We start from the raw sequence: 23,790 nt of genomic DNA on the forward strand, positions 1-23,790 counted from the left end.
CAGTCCTTAACGGCCAGGGTTATAGGTACGGGTCGTAGTTGGCTAGCCCACCTTTATGGAGTACAGAGAGCACTTAATAACTTGCCTAGACGGTCACTGGGGGGTCGTACTTCATATGAGTGCCTGTTTGGAACACGAATGTATGTTCCTGATCTAGATGGTCCTGGTGTGGAGGCGGCAGATACGCCCTTTGACATAAATGATCGTGTCACTGTTTTGCAGGATTTACAACAATTCGTGAAGATAACTCTTCTGCGAGTGCTGCCTCCTCAGCAATTAAGGATGAGCCAGTAACACCTACTGGTTGGATACCCAGGATTGGGGATCTAGTGCGTGAAAAGACTTATCGAGCACCAGTCCCTGTGTTAGGGGTAAGCGGCACGAGAACTGTGATTTTACCGCCGCTGCGAGGGGCCAAAGGAAATCGCTTTGTTTCCATTGACAATGTCAAGTTACAACATGTGGCCGATTCTGCACAGCAGACCAAGAGGGACACCCAGTAGTTCCGGAATCCCTCTCACTACTGGGGAAGAAGTCCCGCTGCAGGTGATTTACACCAACACTGTTTCCTCTCCGTGCTTGGGGAGGGTGGAAGATGATCTTGCGATTGTTCCACAGACGACGATTAATAGGGAATTTTTTTATCAGGTTGCTGTTCGTTCCACTGAGGTTTCTGAACATGTGGTTTATAGCGTGCCTCGGCGAGAGCCTCCATCTGCTTCTATGTTCACAGTTGCACCTTTTGCAAGAACTGCCTCTGGCTGCTTTAACGACACTGATGATGCAGTGTCTGACTCCTCGTCCTCCATGTCTTCAATCCGAGGTCCACGTAGGCTGCTGTGTTGGCTTAAACGCACATATTTTGTTTTTCCTTGGAACTATTTGTGGGTTTTTATGGCTATCATGACTATTTTTTTATGGTTGGGGTTTGTGGTTACTTTTTTTCTAGTAATACATGGTCATTTTCTTCCTGATCGATCTGACATTGAACACGTCAAGACTGTGTTAAAACCACATTTTTCGTCTCATATGGTTCGAAGAGACTTCTCCAATGTAAACATTTCTGCGATACCGATTCAGGATGGGATTGTGTGGGATAAAGTAATGTTTGATATATATGGTCCCACTGAATTGATTCAAATACCGTACTGTATGTCCTCAAATTATCAAATTATCAATACCAGGCATTGTTTCTGATGATTGGGATGATTGGGATGTGAAGACAGTAGATTCTATGCTATCTGACTTGCAATATTATACTGTTTATGATGATGAAGATGCTTACCAGTTTAGAGATAATCATGGTGACATGTTTTGCTACAACTATTATGGACACCACTTTATTCATAAAGCTAGTAGCCCTAAGTACATTTTTAATTATGTGCAATGGGAACATTGTTCGACTCTTCCACAAGGAAGTTCGAAAACTTATTATGATAAATTTGCATATTTTTCTGGGCATAATCAACGGAATGCTAAGTCTTACTATTTCAAATTTACTCCATATTCTAATAAACAAATGTTATTGACCGATACTAAATTACTATATTCCAATATGTTTGTTTCTACACTTTCGGTCGAAGGATATGAATATTGGTTTAAGACTGTTGATCTAAAAAGTGTTTGTGGAACGAAAAATTGGCAGATGCAAGGCAGGGACACATTATTTAGGGCGTGTATTATCCCTGTGCAAATGATTTTCCTCAATGACACAGTACAACAGACTAGCTGTTTGGGCTTGGCGACAATTCAAGAATTGAACTTGCCTGGAATACCTGTCCCTTCCAAATTAAATAATTAGCAGCACTATGTGAATGCTACTTTTGGTGAGTTTACACATTGGGTCCAGAATGATACGCTTAACACTTCATTGTTACATCCTGGCGGGTGGTTATTATGGCCTGTAGACACTAATGGGTGTCATCAACGTTTTGTCACCTCTTCAGGGGGTTTCAGGACTAGTAGGGCAGACCCTCGTTATGTGTCACCAGAGCATGCTGATATTATAACTACATACAGCGTGGGGAAGCTTTGTCAGCAATGGTTGAAGTCATCCACGCTGGATGCAGTTAAGTCACATCTCACGTTACTGTCTAATGATATTGATTTACAAGATTTTTTGTCAGGTCCCAAGGTACCACGTAAGAAAAGGTTCATATACGAAGTTTATAATGAGATTTGGAAGCTTTAGCAACAGGAGGCTGCAGCTCGGTTGCGGCAGATTGATCAGGAAAATCTGATGCAAACTTTGTCTGTTGTTGATAATGGCATGCATACACTTTCTGACCGTGTTTACACGATTGACAGCATTGTTTCCTCTGCTATCGACATTATTAAATCGGATATTCTTCTTTATATCATGGGCAGAGACAGACACGGTCCATAATGCAGCTGGGTTGGACTCTACAGACCTTGAAGGCAGGTCGTGTTCCATGGCAGCATATTCGCGCCAGGGAGATCTTTGTCTCCTTTAATTTGACTCGTCAGCAACAGCTGATGGCTAAAAAGGAAGCAACTTATGTTATGTTAAATATTGAGAAATTGGAGAAACTGCCTTTCACGGTTGCTGAGATTCCGTCAGCTGAGTGGTTGATTCATGGAGTTAATAATATGCCTATTTCCACTCTACAATTTACTTCTTGTTTGAAGCACATTCCGGTGGGTAGATATGAACTATTAGGAGACAGTTACATACATGAGGTGTGGGAGCTTCCCTTTCAATACAGATGTGTTAATGGTTTGAGGGAGGTTTTTCTTAGCGGTAGCGAATGCGAAGCTTCTGTCAGCCATTCCATGGTTTGTAAACAGCTGTCCTTGCACGGAGCTTGTAACGCTTCGATTGCTAACTTAGCTTGTTATCTGAAGGGAGTTCCAGTCCCGGTTATTAAAAACACTTTCCAGGTGCTTTCTAATGGCAGTTACATTGTTCTTAACAGCGAACGCTGCTGTGGCATGCGTGCCGGAATAGTTTACGTTGTCGTTGTCAGCAAGGCCGTTACGTGCTGCGGGAATGTGTTGTATCCCCCCACTCAAATTAGGGAGGTAGCGGACATCTGGCCTCATATTGCCACTTCCAAGGTTAATTTCGACAAGTTGAGTCGGCTAAAGGCTTTATTGTTTCAAAAGCATGTGGCCCTTACATCTGCTAGCGAGACCTACACACTTCAAGTGGCAAGGTCATCGGTGGAAATACAGTCCCTTTTGAATACTAACTTTCCGAGTCACTTCGGTGAACTTGTGGGACGTATATTTAATGCATCTAGCACTGCTGGAATTGCACATTTCTTCCAAGCCGTTGGTATTGGTTTTGCTCACACCTTCTCTTCTATATTCGGTTTGATACCTTCGGCTATACATTCTATTTTCGGAAGCGTTTTTGGGGGTTTCCCAATTACTTTGGCTTTATTGGCTGGAGTTTTGCTGTTGTTGCTGTTTTTTCGCAATGGCTGTCCCGCCGCGACGAGATCCCTCATTGCTGCTCCCATCAGCGCAGCTGTGTCGTGAATGCATGATGCAGCATTTTGGAGCGACACTCCTAGGCTATTTGGAGTGTGACTGGTCTCTGTCATTCAGACCGGTCTTGGATTGTGTGGAACCCGTGTTTCGGTGCCTTTGGTGCTCGTTTGAACATGCACTGGCTCTCTGTCTCTCACTGCAGCGCCCTCCAGTGGTCAATCCTGATCTGTTGATGTTCCCGATTAGGGCTCATTCCCAGACTTGTGCACTACGGTTGCGTTTGCTTCGTGAGGCAGTTTATGAGATTCCCTTCCTGGAGGAAGATGGCTTTGTCTCGTTCATAGGTCCTGCATGGGGTGCTGCTCTAAATGGTTTTGGGGCTTTGGAACACACCTGCTCCATGGTACTTTGTGGCGTGGATCTTCCGATATTGACATACATCGAAGTGGAGGAACTCCTTCTTTCTATTGTTTCCGTTTGAGCAATTGGATTCTTCTTCATCTCCTGCTAAATTGACATTATATTGAATTTGGCTTTATTGTCACATGTTCACCAAATGTATGACTTTGTTGTCTTCTGAACTTGTCGAAATGAATCTAGAATTTTAATTCTTGCTTATATTCGGGGCATATTATTATATTTTTTGAACCACTTGCTACCGACAAGGGGAGGGTGTAGTGTGGTTGGTTTTATATATCCTTTGCGGGTTAGCTTTAGGCCTTAAGCCTTTGTGCACTTTGCCCTGGATGTATTTTATTCCTTTGCTAGTAGCTTAGAGCCTCTGTGCACTTTGCTCTACATGCTTTTTATTTGGCTTCGTACTGTTATTTTTCAGATAGCCAGTTCTACGGTGTTGTTTTTCTATTCATATCACACTGTTTTGCATACTTCAGCACTGGTGTTCTCCATAACATATTCATTCTGTGCTTCAGTCAAGGATACAGTCTGGTACATTGCCGATAGACGTGGTAGGAGTTTAGACTTGGCATTTCTGCGTAGGGACATTTTGTGATCACTCTGACATGTAGGTTATAAAATAACTTCCTTGTCCCAATACACGCAAGAGGGAGATTCCGACCAGGGATCCACAACTAGATGCTGACTGCCTCGTTGCAGATGCTGAACCAAGATCACAGGCCTTTGCTCAGGTATGAGGGCTGATGGCTCCGCAGTGATACAGACAGGCAAGCTAGAAGCTTAACAGGCTGTGCTCGAAATAGAATAGAACAAAGCAGAGGGAGAGTAGAAACTATAATATACAATGATTGCTTTATTCTTATGTTTTACTCTCTTAGTAACTATTTCAATCCTACTGTGTTGTATGGTTCTGGTTATTGCGGCTCATGCCTTATTCTCTAAAATACAGTTGTTTTATTAAAGCATAATATAAAACTTATACTGTTTTTGTCATTTGTATATGAGATCATATGGTAAATGAGAGAGATGGTTTGGATCTGAGTGACCACGACTTCCCTGAGAAGTTCCACAGATGTCATGCGCTCGGCTGCCCAATCATCTCTTCCCCGTGGGAGAAATGAGGCACTGCTAGTTAGCCGGAGCAAAAAACGGATTTAGGGTGACAGAGTTCCTTACGCGTGTGTCAGACTCAGTCCCCCACACTGTTATCAATCCTGCTGCCTAGAAATCCAGTAGTCTCATTTAGGATAATGAGAGCCCACGCGACAAATACACCAAGCTCTAGAACTCAGTATCAGCCAACATTCAAAGCATCCAGGAGCATATACACTTCAGAATACAGTTGAGAACATGGCTATTTCCAACTACTGTACAATACATTCCACAGTCTGACAGACATCTACATCCTGAAGCTCTGTCTTCAACTTACAATCCAAAGATTGGAAACAACCCAACTAAAAAATTACTTTCGAAAGACAGGTAAGATGAGGATAGGGGTCACCTATGGGGCGCCGGGGTATTATATAGTTATGTATTTCCATAGACTCCATTTCTGGCCGACTCTAATATTAATACTATAACACTCACAGGTTGGCAGCCCACTGTAACTTACACCTCTTACATTGACATAAAACATATCTGATTTGAGGGTTGTTTATTACCAGTACCGTGCAGCCAACAAACCAGACATCAATAAACGAACAGGAGTGGAATAACTGAAGGAGTAGTCATACACTGTGGGTCAATCATAAGACGTTTGTGAGTAGACATCCACAGGTCCCAAATACCCATACATTATGGCAACTTCTTTACATCTCACAATGACAATCTGATATGGGATGATAGTAACAATGCATATCCCAGCAGATCTCTTGACTTCTCAATACAATCAAGCCAGCTAAGGCCCATAACTACACACAAAAGTTAGGATTAAACAACCCATTACAGTAACTATCTGAACAGACTATAATCAAAAGAAATAAAATAAAGGGACCTGCAGAACTGTTCAAAGCTGCCTGCATACTGAAAAACAATAAACTATGCATCTGTGTCTCTCACACCTCCTCATTCACCATACTGCTACGCGCTGCAGCCCATAACACAATAATCACACTTCAGTGGTCAATACAGACATAATGGACATACTTCTCCAACAATGGATCACAAAAACAAAGACAACAACCTTCCAACCACAAACCCTACGAGATGGCATAGCTTGCTGACCATGCTTGTAAGAGCTTCAGTGCCATGGAGGGTGTAGTACGTGCTTTTAAATACTAGAGTGGGATTACTGAGCAAAGGCCCTGTGCTCTCACCCACAGAAGTCAGTATATCCCCATGACTAAATATTACACCACGCCACAGAGTTGTGGGGAAAAGAACTAAATACTAAAAACATTTGCACAGAAACAAAATATGTATGCCACAAGCAACAGATCATTGAAAAATAATTATTATGTTATTCATTAACTACAAGTCTATCACGTCATGAAGAAAATACAAGTCACTGTGCATATCAACTGATCATGAAAGTCGTTTGTCCATAGATACATTTAAACCATAAAATACACCTATAGGATTCATAGCATATACATCATATAGTAATTGGAGTGGCCGGAATTTTCCATCCATTTGAAATTAGTGCAGTTCCCATAAATTTGAAGTTGCTAAGGTTAAGATGTAGTATGTGCTATACAAATGTTGCAATACTATAAAATCACTGTGTCCATCACACTTCGGATTTACAAACAAAATGTGCTTTATTGGCACTTTCATAACTGCTGATATTTGTTGAAATATCTGTGCAGTTCATTACACGTAATCACATTTTTGTGTATTAGAAACAAATGCACATCCTACAGTTTTTCTTTCTATAGGTAGGACCACGGGAATTATGCGATTCTGCTGTGTTTTCTGCATATATATCTATTTTCCACATAATCTGCAGATTTTAACAAAAATATCTTGTTTCTTGCTCAAACTGATTCAAAGGTTCTAAAAATGCTGTAACGTGCTGCCACACAGTTCGGAAGTCCTTCACATAGATTGACAGATCACATTTCTGTTACTTATGGCTGTATTTGTATATGTACTGATACTAATGAAGTGAAACTTTTGTCCAGACAGTGCTAATATGCAAACAATTAACAAAAGATGAAAGAATACTGTAAAACAATGTGCTGCATTGAACTGCATAATTTGTGTTTTCTTGATGCATGATTTAGTCAACCTTGCTGAATAATTTGGGTCTCCCCTGTCGCAAATTCCAGTGGCCCTCTCTACACCCCAAATATTGTCACAAGGTTCACTTTACAAAATTCCCTCACTTTGCAGTGACAGAACGAAAGGTAAACAACACCTCCACGTTTAAATGTATAAGAATACATAGCCTGGTATTGAACTTTGTCTGCGAATATGTAGCAAATGTAACAAGATAAAAAAGGCATTTTTATTGTGCATTCACCTTCTCAACATCAGCAGTTTTTTTTTTTTTACAATTAAACTGTATCCATTCAACTGTGAATGGAGTTTGTTTTGTTTTATAAATAACGTGCCAGCTGCCTTGGTCATTTGGGGGCCCAAAGATTAATATGGGCTGGCCTGTCCACAAAATGACCTCTACCCCCACCCCGTGGCTGAGGCCCTGGATTCAATTGCCATCAACACTCGACACTGTTTAAGAGTGCTTGGTCTGGAGAAGCACAACTCAGGATTCAGAACATAACAGACTATGACAGGAAGTATGTGCTTGGCAGTTGGAATCATTCAGTGTGTGGTTGGACATCTTGTCTTTAGTAGAACTGTCAATGAACGCAGCACTAGAACTGGCATCATCTTCATCTTCACGTCCAGCATAGACTTGTTTGAAAATATCAGCTTGCGAAGAGGAAATTGGAATAATGGAGTTTTTGTTCCACCGCCCCTTGCCTTCCAGCAACACAGCGGATTTAGATACTCTTACAACTTTAACAGGTAACGAATATCTAGACGCTCCTTTGGATACTCTACACGGTTTCTTGATTAATACCCAATCATTCACATTAACCATTACCTCACTCACATTTTTCTGAGAATCATAATCACACTTCTGAATAAATTGTTTTTCAGAAACTTTCTGTTTCAGTTCTTCAACATCCACATTCACACCTTTGTGAAAAGAAGTCATCCATGAAGGTGTTAATTTGGATCTAGATTCCCTCCCTTTGAGCAAAACAAAAGGCGAAAAACCTGTGGTGGAATGCGGAGTATTCAAATATGCCCATAATTTCTCATTTAAGAATTCTTTCACATTGCAATTGGTAGCAATCGCTGTTTGAATGCCCTCTTTAAGAATCCGATTAGCCCTTTCCACGAGTCCGTTGGAAATTGGACTGTATAAAGCCACACATGAGTGTTTTATGTTAAATTTGAGCAAAAAGTTTTCTATTTTACTGGAAATGAATTGTACTCCATTATCAGTGACAATGTTAGACGGTGGGACTTCTAAATTGAACAGAGAAGATAAAAATGAAATAACAGATTCTGTGTCAGCATGTTCCACAAAAGTGTAGTATATCCATTTAGAAAAATAATCAATAGCAACAATCATATGTCTCATATTTCTAGGCAGGAGGTTGAAGGGACCTGAAAAATCTATGGCAATGCTTTCCATGCATCATTAGGAAAAGGAATATTGTGCAAGGGTTCATTGTGGCACTTCCAATGCTTATCAGACACCACACAAAAAGTGCACTGGTCCACAAAATTCGATACTTGTTTGTCTAAACGTGGCCACCAATACCTTTCTTTTAACCTTACAAGTAGCTGAAATACCTAGATGCCCCTCATGAGCAGCTTTTATAAGCAAGGGCCTCAAACCGTAAGGAGGAATGCAAACCGGACCTCTCATACACACACCATTCTCACACGATAGTTCAGCAGCAAGTTGGTGATAAGTGTCAAGATCCCCACTGAACTTCTGATTTTTGGGCCAACCATGAGAAATATGAAACATCACCTCTGTCAAGACAGAGGCCCTCATTCTGACCTTGGCGGTCTTTTCGCAAGACCGCTGAGTTACCGCCGCGGTGAAGACCGCCGACCGCGGCGGTGTGCCGCTGTGCGCATTCTGACCGCTGGGAGCGTTCCGCCGGAAAACCGCCAGCAGCCACACTGGCGGTCGGCGGCAAAGTGGAGACTGGTCAACCTCCACCGCCACGCCAGCAGAACACCGCCCACAGAATTACGACCCACATTTCCGTGTGGCGGTCTTCTGTTGGCGGTCTTCTGTTGGCGGTCACGTCCCTATGGCTCCCGTCGCCTCCCGGAGGACCAACGCACAAGGTAAGTTGATCGTCCGTGAGGGGAGGGGGTGGGGGGGTGTTGTGTGATGTGGGCGTGCATGGGGGTGTGCGTGTGAGTGTGTAGAGGGGGTGTGTGAGTGCGTGCATGCGGGCGGGGGGTGCTGCTGTGTCTATGGGTAATGTGTGCTGTTCGGCAGGTGCGCATGTCGGCATGTATGTGTGCGGGTATGTGTCCCCGTTGTGTATGTGTGTGTAGGGGGTGTGTATATGTGCATGTTGGGGGTGTGTGCATGTCGGGGTACATGTATGTGCATGTCGGGGTGGGGGTGGGGAGGGGGTTCGTACCACCTCTGGGGGGTGGCAGGGGGGTGGAGGGTGTGGGGGGAGGACTCGGGTGGGTAGTGGGGGGTGGGGGAGACCCCTATCAGTGCCAGGGAAGGAATTCCCTGGCCCCGATAGTGCTTACCGCCATGGTTCGCACGGCGGTTCCCGCCCGCAAGAAACCGCGGCGGTAGGCAGGGTCATAATACCCTTGGCGGTCTTGGGACGACCGCCGGGCCGGAGTGCGCAAACTCCAACCCCGCGGTCATGACCGCCGCGGCGGTCGGAGTGGAGAAGTAGCGGTCGGTCGCGGCGGGGACCGCCGCGGTCAGAATGCCATTTTTAATACCGCCGGTCTGTTCGCGGTCCGACCGCCGTCTCTCCGCCGACCGCCAGGGTCAGAATGAGGGCCAGAGTCTCTTGACATGGCAGAATTCCAATCCTGCTCAGAAAATAAACCTCCGGAAGCTGAAACTATATCTACAGTACCAATTACACACTCTGTGTCTTCATGTTCTGTAACATCCAGAGGTAAAGGCAAAGGCAACCTGGAGAGACAATCCACCCTAACATTTTTCCCTCCAGGAAGGTATTTTACCTCTAAGTTGAATTCTTGCAACTTAGATAACAGCCTTTCTAATCTTGAGGAGGCTTTACCTAAGCCATTCCCATCCATTAGGAATACAAGTGGCTTGTGATCGGTGAACAGAGTACAGGCCATACCCCAAATATAGGTTTTAAACTTATATACTGCCCAGACACAGGAGAGGGCTTCTATCTCAATAGTGCTGTAATTGATCTCAGCTTCTGAAAGAGATCTTGAGGCAAAAGTTATAGTACGTTCTTGCCCTCCCACCCATTGACCAAAGACCGCCCCTAAGCCTTTCATACTAGCATCCACCGCTAGAAAAGATTTGGCTGAGGGTAAAAACGGCTTCAAAGCAGAAGCGGATAATATTAGTTTTTTAATGACATTAAACGCTTCCATAACTTGCTCATCCCATTCAAACTTACTGCCTTTCTTCAATAGATTTCTAAGGGGTTGTACTAACATTGCGTACCCATCAACAAACCTTGAATAGTATTCACAAAGGCATAAAAATGAACGTAACTCATCTTTATTCGATGGGCTACGTGCATTTGAAATCGCTTCCACATTTCCCTGTTTGGGCTTAATGCCATCAGAAGAAATAGAGTGTCCTAAGTATTCTACATTCTGAACCAAGAATTTACATTTCTCACTCTTGATCGTGATACCACAATCTTTGAGTATAGAAAATACTTTGTCCAAGACAACAACATGTTCTTCCATGTCTTTAGTGTGAATTAAAATGTCATCCTGAAAAGCACACACATGCTCAAAATCGCCAAACAAAGAATCCATTAACTTTTGAAAAACGCTTGCTGCAGAAGTTAATCCAAAAGGAAGTCTAAGATATTTATATGCCCCCAAAAGGAGTCACAAAAGTAGTGAGTTCCTGAGAATCAAGACGAAGAGCAATCTGATGATATGCAGAGTGTAAATCAATAGTGGAGAAAATTTTAGAGGTGCCCAAGCTGGCAATCATCTCTTGTATACGAGGAAGGGGATGACAGTCAATAATAATATTTGTATTCAAAGATCTTAAATCCACACACAACCTCAAATCCCCATTTTTCTTTTTAGTAAGAACAATGGGCGAAACCCACTCAGATGAGTCTGTGGGGGTTATGATGCCATCTTTGACCAGCTTCTCTAAAAGATCTTTGAGCTGCCCTTTCACAGAGATGGGAATTGGTCTTACCTTATGTGAAACAGGAACAGCTCCATCTTTAAGCCTGATACAATGTTCAAAACCTTTAACAAATCCGATAACATCAGCAAATACCTCAGGATATTTCTTGGTAAAAGATTCTGAGATGTTGGTAACTGGTAAACTGATTTCTGACACTACTATAGGCATCTCTCCAAAAATAATGGGATTGTCAAAACCGGGACGTAATACTATGCCCAACTTTGCAAGGTCTTTCCATCCTATGATGTCTCTGCCATCCACTGCTACGTATATTTTGGTCACAACGCTTCTACCTAAAATAGATAAAGAGGACAAAAAATACCCTAAGAGCTCAATGTCATGATCTCCAAAAGCTTTGGGACTAATGTCAGCATCATTCAATACTTTCGTAGTTGGCCAATATCTCCGGTAAGTGACATCTGCAATAATGGTGACAGGTGAGCCAGAGTCAGCCATGACAAAAAGTTCTACTGAGTCAATAACTGCTTGACAGATGGGTCCCTTGATATTTCTAACAGCGGTAATATCAACATTGGATAGGTTATTAGCACAGTCATCTACGTCATCTGACTGTACGCCTTTGGAATACACATTGTTAACTTATACTTTCATGCTACTGCCACTAGGTTTGTAAGAACGGTAAGGCTGCTTGCAAACAATTTGGAAATGACCAATTTTTTGACATTTTAAACATTTTTTACCCAAAGCTGGGCACAACTGGTTGTTGCTTAGATGATTGCGTGACCCACAACGGTAACAAAGTAGTGTGCTCTTATTCAATTTTGTCGATCTTACCTTAATATAGTTAACTTCAGAGTTTTCTATTACTTGACCAACCGCTACATTCTCTGAGTATCCGGATACTACTTTAGAGGTAACAATAGATCTCTCAACAGCTTTAGCTATATCTAATGTTTCCTCCAAGGTAGGGTTTTGGCACGCTAATAACCGTTCTTGAATTTTTTTAGAATAACAGTGGAACACAAACTGGTCTCTAATATGCATGTCTACATGAGAACCAAAATCACATCTTGCAGCCAGCACACGCAAATTAGCCACAAATTCATCCACTGTCTCATCCATAGATTTTTTCACATTGAAAAGTTGAACCTTTCTAATAAAACATTGTATTCATCGAAAATTGCTTTCCAATTCTTCCTTTCGCTTTGTTATAAACATTCCATATTGCAGTGTCACCACTACTTTCACTTGGTGGGGGAATAATTGGTAAATTGTCAAAAACACGCTGCCCGGCCACATCAAGATGATTAAATAAAAGGGCCAACTTCCTGGTGGGAGTAAAGTCATTAGCATCAATAGCAACCAAGTAATTCTCAAAAATCCTTATCCATTCTCTCCTCTTAATGTCCGGTTTTCCACTTTTAGATAAGAAAGGTGGAGGTTGAACTACTAAATTGCTGGTCGCCATAATCATGATGAAAAATAAAATCAAAGGTGGAGCTGAGGTGCTTTGTAAACAAATTCCGTTCTAAATACTTAAGGCCAAGACACTTTCTCCACAAAATTTGTTGTACTTGTTTGTAGAAATCATTCACTTTTAGATAAAATAAGTCCAGTTTAATTATATTATTTACTTTTTATAATGCCTGGATTCTCAATTATACAAGTCCCTGCATAATGTAGTAAAATGCGCGTGCTAAACAGGCATTTTATTGCTGGGGAACTGTTACTAAGGCCCTTTGCGCGTTGCCCTCTGCGCGTCTCGTCTCCTTGGTGACCAGTTTCCACATTTCGGAAGCATGGCGTAGCACGTAAGCATCTCCGTTTCCAAGGCAACTTGACGCGGAGTCACATTGGTGCTGAAATACACGTGACGTGTGATGACAGACAGAAGAACAAGGGACTGTTGAAACAACAAATGGCTCACACGCAGGTGGTTGACGCGCGGAGAGTTGAAAGAAAACAATCCTCGCTCCAACAATCCTCGCGCCTTCAAGCAATCCTCGCATCTTCAAACAGGTAAGATTCAACGCCAAATTTTAAAGCAGGACGTGTTGAAATTAAATGCTGCACAAACCTTATGTGCGAAATACTGACGATCACGATGAGCCAAATTACTCTGCCATAATGTATATGCTGGTCGATGGACTTGTTCTCCGAGTGAACTCCAAACAGCTCCAAAGTATTTTTTTTTTAACGAAAACTTCACCCCACTCCTGGTACCAAAATGTAGAATAGTAGAAGAGGAAACAATGAACTCCTCGCACGCAGAAAGTGGGTAAAAATAGGTAAGATGTTTATTGTAAATCCACGGCAGGCATACACATCTGATCTGGATGAAAGTCAGTCTGGCAATGCCCGTCAGGAATCCAGAACCTAATAACAAAGATTCTGTTTCCCCAACGACATGGAATTACCAACTTGAATATAAACAATGAGTAAGGGAAAGGAGGAAATCAGAAACAACAAGCACAGGTACATACAATTATGAGAACAAGGATACTACAGTAATACCGTTATTTACACAATTCGGGATAGGCTAAATTAGTCGACCTCATTCAACAGAATGATGTGAAACCATTTAACAGCTTTCATTAGGAGCCTTGGTGGCTGATATATCGAAACATTAAAATATCTTATAGTGGTAAGGGTATACTGGCTCTTTTTTGTGTGGCCCTTATATGGCGTCTTTATGTAGACAGGAAATTAAATGAAGACGATGCTCTAATGCGAAGAGCACTGCTTGATATGAAGTATGCCACCTCTGTGGTCGTTGTCTGCTATGAACCATGCATTTACTCATGTGTACCTCACCTATTATAAAGCTTGTACCTGTTATGCTTTGAAGTGCTTCTGGCCCTTTTTCAGTCGTGTCCACTGGAGGTCCCTGAAAGCCAGAACTATGCCAATTTTTTAGGACAACCACTACTTCTTTATATTCATTCTATTGAGATCCATTACGCATACTTTCATCTTATCTTAATATGCAGCATAGGTGGCCCTCGGGCACTATCCTACACACATGCCTTAATGTACCTCTTCTACACCTGGTAAAAAAAAGCAATGGCTAATGTGAACTCTGCTTTAGGGGAATAGAGGGGTTATTGAGTCCATATTGTAAAACATCTCCAAGACTAGAATTATATTCTGGTCTTCTAGGAAGCATTTTACAAATGTAGCTAGTAAATGAGAAGTCTTTGAAGACAACATTGCCATTTATTTTTCAGGCTCAATACACAGAATTGTGAAATCCTGTAGCAATGTTTCAATGTTTACATTTTCAATTTGAGCCATCTGTGATTTGGCTGGTCATGGATACCTGATGGTATCAGAAGCTCTGAGAGCCTCTGTCACCAATGCTCCAGGTAAGATGAGACTATTTGACAATGATCGTTTTTTTATCAAGCTTCACTGACTTTTCTGGAAAAGTTATTAGGTCTCTTTTGGAAACTTATGCTGTCTAAATGAAAAATTAAGAAATGAGAACAGTTAGTATGCTACCTCAGTTGATATTTGGTTCAAAGTACATGTTTTGCTTTGAAGAGTTGAAAAGCTCTTGCCATAAAGTGGGATATATATTGTTGGACAGTTGTCCTAATTTCATGAGCTCATATGATTAATAATGTAACAAAAGTAATCCTTTTTTCAATACTGAGAAGGTGCATTTAATGATAGGAGTAGCGTTTATTGTTTTGCTAATAACTTTGTCATCTTTGAATGAATCTTAATGAAAATTTAAAAAACAATGAACCCACCCAACAAAACATTCACCTCAGCTCCTTCTTGGAATGTTCAGGGGTGATCTGTCCATTCGGGTCAGAGAAACAAATTGGTCCCAAAATGCAATTTCACCATGCAATTTCAATAGGACAAATTAGGTTATGATGCAAAAAAAGACTGAACAGAATTGCACAAAATTTGACAGACAGCTAGATCTTTTCTGAGAAAGCATGATAATTGTGTTTTGGTGTAATTCTGTTCAGTAGATTGTGAGAAATTTGGGTTAAAAGTGTATAGATATATAGACAATGGTGACCCCAGAGACAAAAAATTAAAAATTAAAATGATCCCAATTACCAAGAGAGCTTTTTTCCCATCAGCCTCTATCTCCCACTGGAGCAAACCAGTCATCTCGATGCCTTCGCTCATATTGGTTGACTGGAACACTATCAGAGGCTCAGTCCCTGTGTCTTGAATATTGAAATAAATGTCATAAGGGGGTACAGGAGGGGTGCTCTGCCCCCCTTAACTTTATAGGGAGGTCCAAAAGGTCATCCGTCCCCTTGGGTAAAAAAAAAAAAAAAAAACTGGGTTACTGCAACCCTAGCAGGAGTCCTACTGGACTGAGAAACACCCTCGGGAAAAAAGTAAAACGCTTCCTTCAAGCTTGCATATGCTTATCAAAAGTAGACTCCCAACATAATAGTGAAACCTTGTTACATGGGCACTATAAAGAGGTGAGTTGGGTGATAGAATAGCTTGCTAATTTTGCAATGAGGGTTAATTTTATATTCTCTAACTTGGCTTTTGCAGCAGTGATTCCCTTTCCTTCTCCTGTTCTGTTCTACAGGGGCTGGCACTACTGCTACTGGCACAGGACTTCCTCTCTCCTGCCTCTCGAGCTCCATTAAGTACATGATGTATTGGCAGACTCAAGATGGTAGGACATGTGCTTCCTTGCAGCAGGCACGTATCGGGCAAGCTTCTGTGCATTCACCTGGGATTGGAGACACCCAGCCACCGTAAAACTTGGTATTCAACTTTTTCAACAAATATTGGAAATCATAGCAATTTTCTTAGTATTAAAGACCTGTAAGACATTTTTATCCCACTATTCTGTGATCTGCTACAAAACAGTAAGTGCTGTCACCTGCTCAACAATCCACAGAACCATACAAGCAAAATCGCCAACCAATATTTTGTTTACAGAAAAACAGGTACATTGCCTTTGTCAATGCTTCTTTTTTTAACAGACCATGGAACGTCATGGATTTTCTCAAGGGGCACATTCATTGTCCACATTCTTTCCCTGACAGTTATCAGCCCATTTTCAAAACAGTTCTGGGAAAGGTGTGTGGAGAAACACCTGCTTGTTTGCAATTGAAGACAGACACAACCGCCCTTATGGATTTACATTTGCTCTGACTCCTCCTCTGAATGTGATAACATATCCCACTTTTGGAAATAAAAGTGGAAGATCAGGTCAGAATGCAGCATGTGAGACAGCTAGTGAGTGAGAGAGAGAGCATTAGAACCAGAGGGCGTGAGAATCGGGGATGGTCTGGCAAACCATAGCAGCTCTAGCAAACCTTGTCAGACCAGCCCTCATGCAGTGCATAGAGGTTGCAGCAAGTGATCTTGAACACTGAAAAGATGAGTTTTGGGTGAGTTCTTGCCCTATGAAATTTGGGAAAAAATGGAGCATTCTGTAACATATTTCTCATTATATGCTTTTAAAGCATAACAAATGTTGACCTTAGAGTGCACCAGGGAACGACAATCTTTGTTGGGGCTCTTCAATGATTCCCTCGCTATCATCCTCAAATGGTGCAGCTCGTCTCTCTATAGTCCCTCTCTCACATATATTTTATTTGTTTTATAACGTCTCTTATACCAGTGTGGGTTGTTGGAACACTCTACATCACACACAGAGACAATGAATCATACATGTGTGAATCCGTGTATGGAAAATGTGACACAAGCCAAAGGGAACCACAATCTGTAGGATTCACACAGGCCCATAGCCAGACGTATATTTTTAGGGGGGGGCATGGACCTCATCTGCAAGCAAACATTAATGATGTGCTCTGTAGAAGCATTCCTTCACAAATACTGGTTGTACCACTAAATATCAACACCCAGAATAGTGTGATAGAAGAATATTGAGGACAGATTATCAAAACGTAAGTTCATAAAATAGGGAAGTATAGATACGTATAGATTTATTCTTAATAACTCCGCATCTACACACCATGAAATATACATATATATATATATATATATATATATATATATATATATATATATATATATATATGTATAATTTGCATAGATACATATATGTGGAATATGTTATCGAAAAACTACATTTACTTACCTCTTCATATTTTGGATTTAATATACTGTGCTAACAATGTTATTGTTTCAATATTCTGAGTGTACACTGTGCCATTCAATGTAAAGAAATATGTGGATTTTTGTAAGATACATATTAAAGCACACTCAATCAATTTTACACAATCCAACTTTATATTTTATCAATTAGGCATGATTTAAAGTAGAGGGGTGTAAAGTTGTAAAGAAGGCTGACACACAACTTTGTATATTTTCTAATTGTTCAAGCTTTGTGAAATGCAAAGCATAAGAATTTATGTTTTTGTTTTTTAAATTAATAAATAAGCTGACCTCAGTTCAGGGCCCTACCTCCTACAAGCCTTAACTCGGGTGGTGGGATAGGAAACTTCATCTACTTCATAAAGTATGGAGTGAAGTTTTTATTTATCTTATCCCTATTTAAAATACATTTATAGAGAGTTTGGAGCATGTCTATCAAGACCATTTTGAGGACTTAGTGGTGTAAAGTTTGTGTTTTAAACATTTTCAGGCAACAACAATAGTGGAAATTAAATTGAATGTAGATGTCATTTTACAAGGGGAAGATCCCACAATGAATTGCACTATAAGGTAGTGACAAAAGATGGATAGTTCAATTACCTTTGATCAAAACTACCAGTCAAAACTGCATGGACTCGAAGAAGGCTTCAACACTGGCATACACCCCTCATAGTTATAGGATTGCTGTGCGAAAGATGTTGAACTAAAGGAACTTTTTGTTAAATATCATAGCAAAGGATCGATGATTGTGTGAACCTGGGATGGGTCCATCTGAGGCATTGGGTGACCTAACTGAGGATACCAATTTTATCTCCAGTTTCAGATGTACAGGTACCAGCACTTTCGCTAAAGCTCTGAGTTTATTTCAAAATTTGTATCTAGGATACTGCTCTGTGATAACATCTCTCATTGATGCTGTTTGTATTGTACCCCCTCTTTGGATGCTACAAACTCCTCCTCTTCCAGAATTGACATTCTCAGCTCTTTCACATGCAGTAGACAATTAGCATAGAAGCCTCAAGGTCTCTATGTGACTAATATTGCCTGGATGAGCATGCACCTTTCAGAGTGGTGAATGTAGAAGGCATTGAAGCCTGACATGTTTACTAGAAATGAAAATGTTTGCCTGCAGAGAGATTGTTTTAGCATTACTACAGATGAAGATGAATGCCAAATTTCATTTTATGAAACAGTTAATAGACTGTCTCATTTAAATGTGCACTAGAAAGCCAAATCACCTCCTTAATAAAATTTGAACTTCTCACCAACTAGGTGGTACTTTTCAGTGACTATACCAGCAAATATTGACATGGTTGATATGCATTAAAAGAGAAGGCGTCAGCACAGTTCACTAATAGCATATAGGAACAAATAACAAGTGGGTGCAATTATTAAGCAACATGTGGATCAATGTAACAATGGTTAGACTGCAAAATTGTGCATTGAAATGACATTACACCAGGTGTACTTGCTAAAACACAATAAACTATAAATTCTGCTTAAAATCTGCAAGCACCTTTTCTCTGCAGGTATCTAGCTCTCATTTTGCTCTTTTAATCTCTCTCGTACTTTCTTCAATCGCTCCCCATACAACTCCTAAGCTCTGTCCCCACTTCCTCTCTCATCCTTTTCCCAAGTACCCCTTTCTGTTTGCTGCTCCATCTATATTCCCATTCTTGACTCTCTTGCTCCTTTTCTTTTTCCATTTACTCTTCTTTTTTCTTTCAGCAGTCTCAGCTTTTCTAGAACCTTTTTTCTCTCTCATTTCTCCTATTTTCTCTGTACTTCTCAATATATTTTATTCTCCCTCTATCCCTATTCTCCATAGACAGTGTATAGCAATTACAATTTCTATTGTCTGTTATTGGCCCTTACAGCACCTGCCACATTTATTTGCCAACTGTGCTTTTCTCTATTCCCAGTACCTGAAGACTACCATCCTGGAAGCCTTCTGAAACTGGAAAAGTTCCCCATGATCCTGAAACAAAGACGTTAGTGCAATATGGCCATCATATCCCTGAAGCTTGTGGTTATTTCTTGTTAGACAGGACATCAGGCTGAATGGATTTGGTGAGTTTTAACTGCTTTAAGGCAGATGACCCTTTGACTCCCACCACACTACCTTCACAGAGCGGTGTTCTTCAACAGGTTTTCCACAGTACTGGAAAATAATATTTTTCTGGTAAAAATACCAGAACAAAATTGTTTTCCAAAATCAAAGTTGGGAAGAGAAGGAAATGCTTCTCAGAACCAGATTTTTTCTTTTGGTGTATTGAGCAGCATGCTGTGCATACAGAGCAAAACAAAAGTGAGAGGAAGTCACGCTAATGGGATCTGCCGGGCTCCACGAATGTCCTACCGCAAGCATTCCTACACTTCTTTCTATTACAATAGTGCGCCGCTTGTGTGACCGGGCTATGGCCCGTGAAAGAAAAAGACTCCCTAAGCCCTCTAAAGACACATGGAAGTATCAGGATTTTTGCCTTGCAAGTTGACCCATTCTGGCGTTATGGGTATCTGCTGTATTTAGGCCGGGGCTTGTTCCGCACCCAAGGATACCTGCCAGACCCAGACATTTCTGAAAATAAGGCATCTAGGGTAGTCTGGTGTGGTGTCACGTGCATAGATCCCAATCTCTCTTCATGCCCTGAGAAAGACTTGCAGTTCAGGTTCGATGACGGCCGGGTACTCATCTGTGTCCCTTGAGGTGAGTGTCTCCTTTAATATGATGTGTTTCTGCCAGGCTTTTGGTGGTGTTGCTACCGCCCCAGAAATCCTGGTGGTATGCTATGTCATAATGTGGTGGGAGAGTTCTTTTTTTCCACCTGCCCGTAGGTGGCTACCGCCATGTTCAGTGGTCGTTCCACGCTGGCGGTTGGTGTGGTACGTTGGCTGTGCAGGGGAGAGATCACAACCATGGTCATTATTTGTCGGTCATCACAGCCTGCATGGTGACGGTACTACTGCCAGCGTGGCGGTCACCTGGGCACCAATATCATAATGAGGACCTTCATCTCTTCAGGAAACTACTTGTGCGTCAAAAATCGATGCAACACCTGCCGAAAAAAACACACAAAGCCAGCATTGCGACTGAGAAATTGCCGCACAGCAAACCGAAACAACGCAGCCCGACTTCCCAACTGGAATTTTGACGCAGCATCTGCATTGCGATGGAAAAACTTGACGCATCACTTATCGGATCGATGCCATGCCCATGCCTTCTTCTAGCATGTCAAGGATTTCCATGCATTGTCCCTGGGCATCAAAATATCCCTGAATCACAGTGAGGAACCAAGACTGCATGCAGTAAAATGATGCAAACCTCTTGCAGCATGGAAAGAAAAGGTGCATCTGTGTTGCACTGGAAAATTTGATGCAACACTCTATTTTTCCATTCATCTCCCCCTCAGAAGTCTCCCTGTGGCATTTCTTTGGGACGGATACCAGGTACTGTGTGTAACAAAGAGACAACTGGTTGTTTCTAAGGGTTAAGACTCTTTTAAAAGTGATATTTCAAATTGTGCTTATTGGATCTTTGTCATTTTGACCTTATTTTATTTAGATAAATATTGTTTCTTTTTCTAAACCTGTGTGGTGCATTTTTGTGTTGTTGTCAATGTGTTACTGTATGATTGTTGCACAAATAATTTACACATTGCCTTCTAAGTTAAGCCTGACTGCTCAGTACCAAGCTACCAGAGGGTGGGCACAGGATAATTTGGATTGTGTGTGACTTGTGCTGACTAGGATTTGTGGTCCCTACTTGGACAAGGGTGTATAGCTCTGCCAACTAGAGACCCTATTTCTAACATTGTTGATCAGCCGTGAGAAAAGGACTTGTGATTGTGCAGTACCATACAATAGCTACGTGTGCATTTCCTACCCACAGTTGAAGTTCAATTTGAATTGTTCTCTTTTTGCTACAAATTTTCTTACTTGACATTTTATAATCTAATCCTATACAACATTTCTCAGGCTGGGTCCACAAGTGGAGCTTGAGAGTTTGACCTAATCAAGCTGGAGACATATACTGTCAACCAGCTGAAGGGTTTCTGCAAAGGGATGGGGTACCTACCTGTGGAGCCTCCAGGAAGAAGAAGTGCCAAAAAGTACTGAGGGCCTGGGCAGAAGCCCCCTCACAACAGCAAGTTGAGTTATGAGAGCAAGTGGATGGCTCCCCAGAGGATTTAACAGCAGTAGTGGGGGATGGCACCTCTGATTTTGTTCCTCCTGTGATACCTGGGAGCAGTGTCTCAAATCATCACCTGACCGCAGAGGAAAAGTGAGAGGATGGAGAATTCCAGCTGCAGTTGGCAAGATTGAAAATACAGGCAAAGGAGAGGAGACCTGAGAGGCATGCTGAGGCTGAAAGAGCCTTAGCAGCGAAGAAACATTTCTTGGCTCATGAACTGAGTCTGAAAGAGCTGGTGCTCCAGTCTAGGGAGTCTGAGTCCAGCAGTGATGGTGGCAGCATACATACAGGACCTGCTGGAGACAAGAAGGTTTGTATACCCAAGGATGTGGTGCCAAGTTATGTGGTGGGAGATGACATTGATAAGTGGTTTGCTGCATATGAAGTTGCACTGAGGGCTCATGGATTCCTGAAGAGCAATGGGGGGTAGGATTGTGGAAACACATGCTTGAGAGGGACATGCTTCTGACATTAGAGGATGGGGACCAGAACAAGTATCCTCTCATGAAAGCCGTTTTGATTGTCAAATTTTGACTGACCCATGAAAAGTATTGCCAAATGTTCAGGGACAGTAGCAAACTCACCAACCAAAGCTGGGAAGACTTTATTGATTTCTCCAGTAATACACTGAATGGCTGGGTGCGGGCAGAAAAGTAAATGATTACATGTGTTTGTACAATTTGATCATGAGAGAACATATGCTCAGTATTTGCTGTGCAGAGTTGCACCAGCACCCAGTTTACAGTAAGCTGACTGATTCCAGGAAGCTTGCTGAGGAGCCAGACCTCTGAGCTAGCGCCAGAGTATCCAAAAAGGTATTTGTGGGGACACTCACAAAAGTGGTCAGGGTTCCTAACAGAGGAAAGATGGGGGAGAAAAACTTAACAATAAGGAGTTTTCTAAAGGACCCCAAAATAAATCCCAAAGGAATAGTGGTAACCAGTCCCAGTCCCAGTCTGATTCTAAAAAGAAAGGTTTCATTGCCCATAAAACAGGGAGGTTTGTACCCCAATGCATAAGTATGGTCACTTTAAGGGTGACTCGAGATGTCCAGAGCCCCCCACTGGAGGCAGTCACCTAGGTTAGCTAGTGAGGCACTTGGGGAGGAGGTAGTCCCAGTTAGTTTTGGGGGAACAGACAAAGGTAACCCTAGTGTTCCTGGAGGATGCAGAAATGGTGCCAAAAGCCCACATGCCTGCCAATACTTCTTGGAGTCTCTGGTACTCTGAAAGTAGCTGTGAGTCCTGCCATGCCTGTAGATTGTCCGTTAGGCAATGATCTTGAGCACACTACCTGCAGGGAGGTAGAGCTAAGGTTTCACTTGGGGATTATGAGGTTGACTGAGTGGGTCTGCATGACCACAAGGTCCATGGCTGCCCGGGAGGGGACTCAAGTGCGTCTGTAGCAGAAGGCTATTACCATGGGAACAGAGGTGGAGTGCCATTGAAAGAGAAGAATTTGCTGTGGTCTGGGCAGTGAAAAAGCTGAGCCCATACCTGTTTGGGACTCACTTCCGGGTTCAGACAGACAACATGCCCCTCAAATGGCTCATGCAGATGAGGGGTGAAAATCCTAATCTCTTGAGGTGGTCCAACTCCCTACAGGGAATGTACTTTACGGTGGAGCACCGCCCAGGAACTGACCATGCCAATTCTGATGGTCTCTCCAGATTCTTTTGCCTTAGTGATGAGAGCTACCAGGGAGTTAGGAAGCTTTCCCAACTTTCAGCTGGGGGGACACATGTTAGACCTGACAGCCTTAGGGTGGTCATCCCCCAACTTTTTGCCTGCCTCCCTCCACTTTTCTGACACTTTTTTTCTGGTTTTGGGACTCTGCGCACTTTGCCACTGCAAACCAGTTCTAAAGTTAATTTCCTCGCTGTTAGAAATGGGGTTTTTGGTTGGCAGTCAGGTTACCCTCTGTCCAAGCAAGAACCCTCACTCTAGTCAGGGTAAGTCACACACAATCCAAATTATCCTGTGCCCGCTCTCTGGTAGCTTGGTACGAGCAGACAGGCTTAACTTAGAAGGCAATGTGAAAAGTATTTGTGCAATAAATCATACAATAACACAACATAGCACCACAAAAATACACCACACAGTGTTTAGAAAAATATATAATATTTATCTGGATATTTGCAGGTCAAAACGAATAAAGATGCAATATGAAATTGTAGAGATATCACTGAAAAGTGATATAAAGTGTCTTAAGTCTTTAAAAAGCAAACAAAGTCTCTTTCAAGCTCAAAGTACCTGTTTTAAAGTGGAAAATC

At 42.0% G+C, this 23,790-nt stretch overlaps 1 protein-coding gene across 3 annotated transcripts in view; it reads left to right on the top strand.

Annotated features, from left to right (window-relative positions):
* Window positions 1-23,790, top strand: part of LOC138299734 (uncharacterized) — a 95,361-nt gene that overhangs the window by 37,688 nt on the left and 33,883 nt on the right. The window contains exon 2 of one of the 3 annotated variants that reach the window (XR_011204826.1): window positions 15,783-16,032. The exons of 1 other annotated variant lie outside the window; for it this stretch is intronic. Coding sequence is in view for 1 of the 2 variants with exons in the window: in XM_069238252.1 (XP_069094353.1) it covers window positions 2,386-3,504 (1,119 nt within the window). In the remaining variant the exon portion in view is untranslated. Of the gene's footprint in view, window positions 1-222; window positions 4,814-15,782; window positions 16,033-23,790 lie in introns of those variants that run through there. One more of the 3 variants, XM_069238252.1, reaches the window with a different exon arrangement.

This window comes from Pleurodeles waltl, chromosome 6 (genome assembly GCF_031143425.1).
Source record: "Pleurodeles waltl isolate 20211129_DDA chromosome 6, aPleWal1.hap1.20221129, whole genome shotgun sequence".
NCBI lineage: Eukaryota > Metazoa > Chordata > Amphibia > Caudata > Salamandridae > Pleurodeles > Pleurodeles waltl.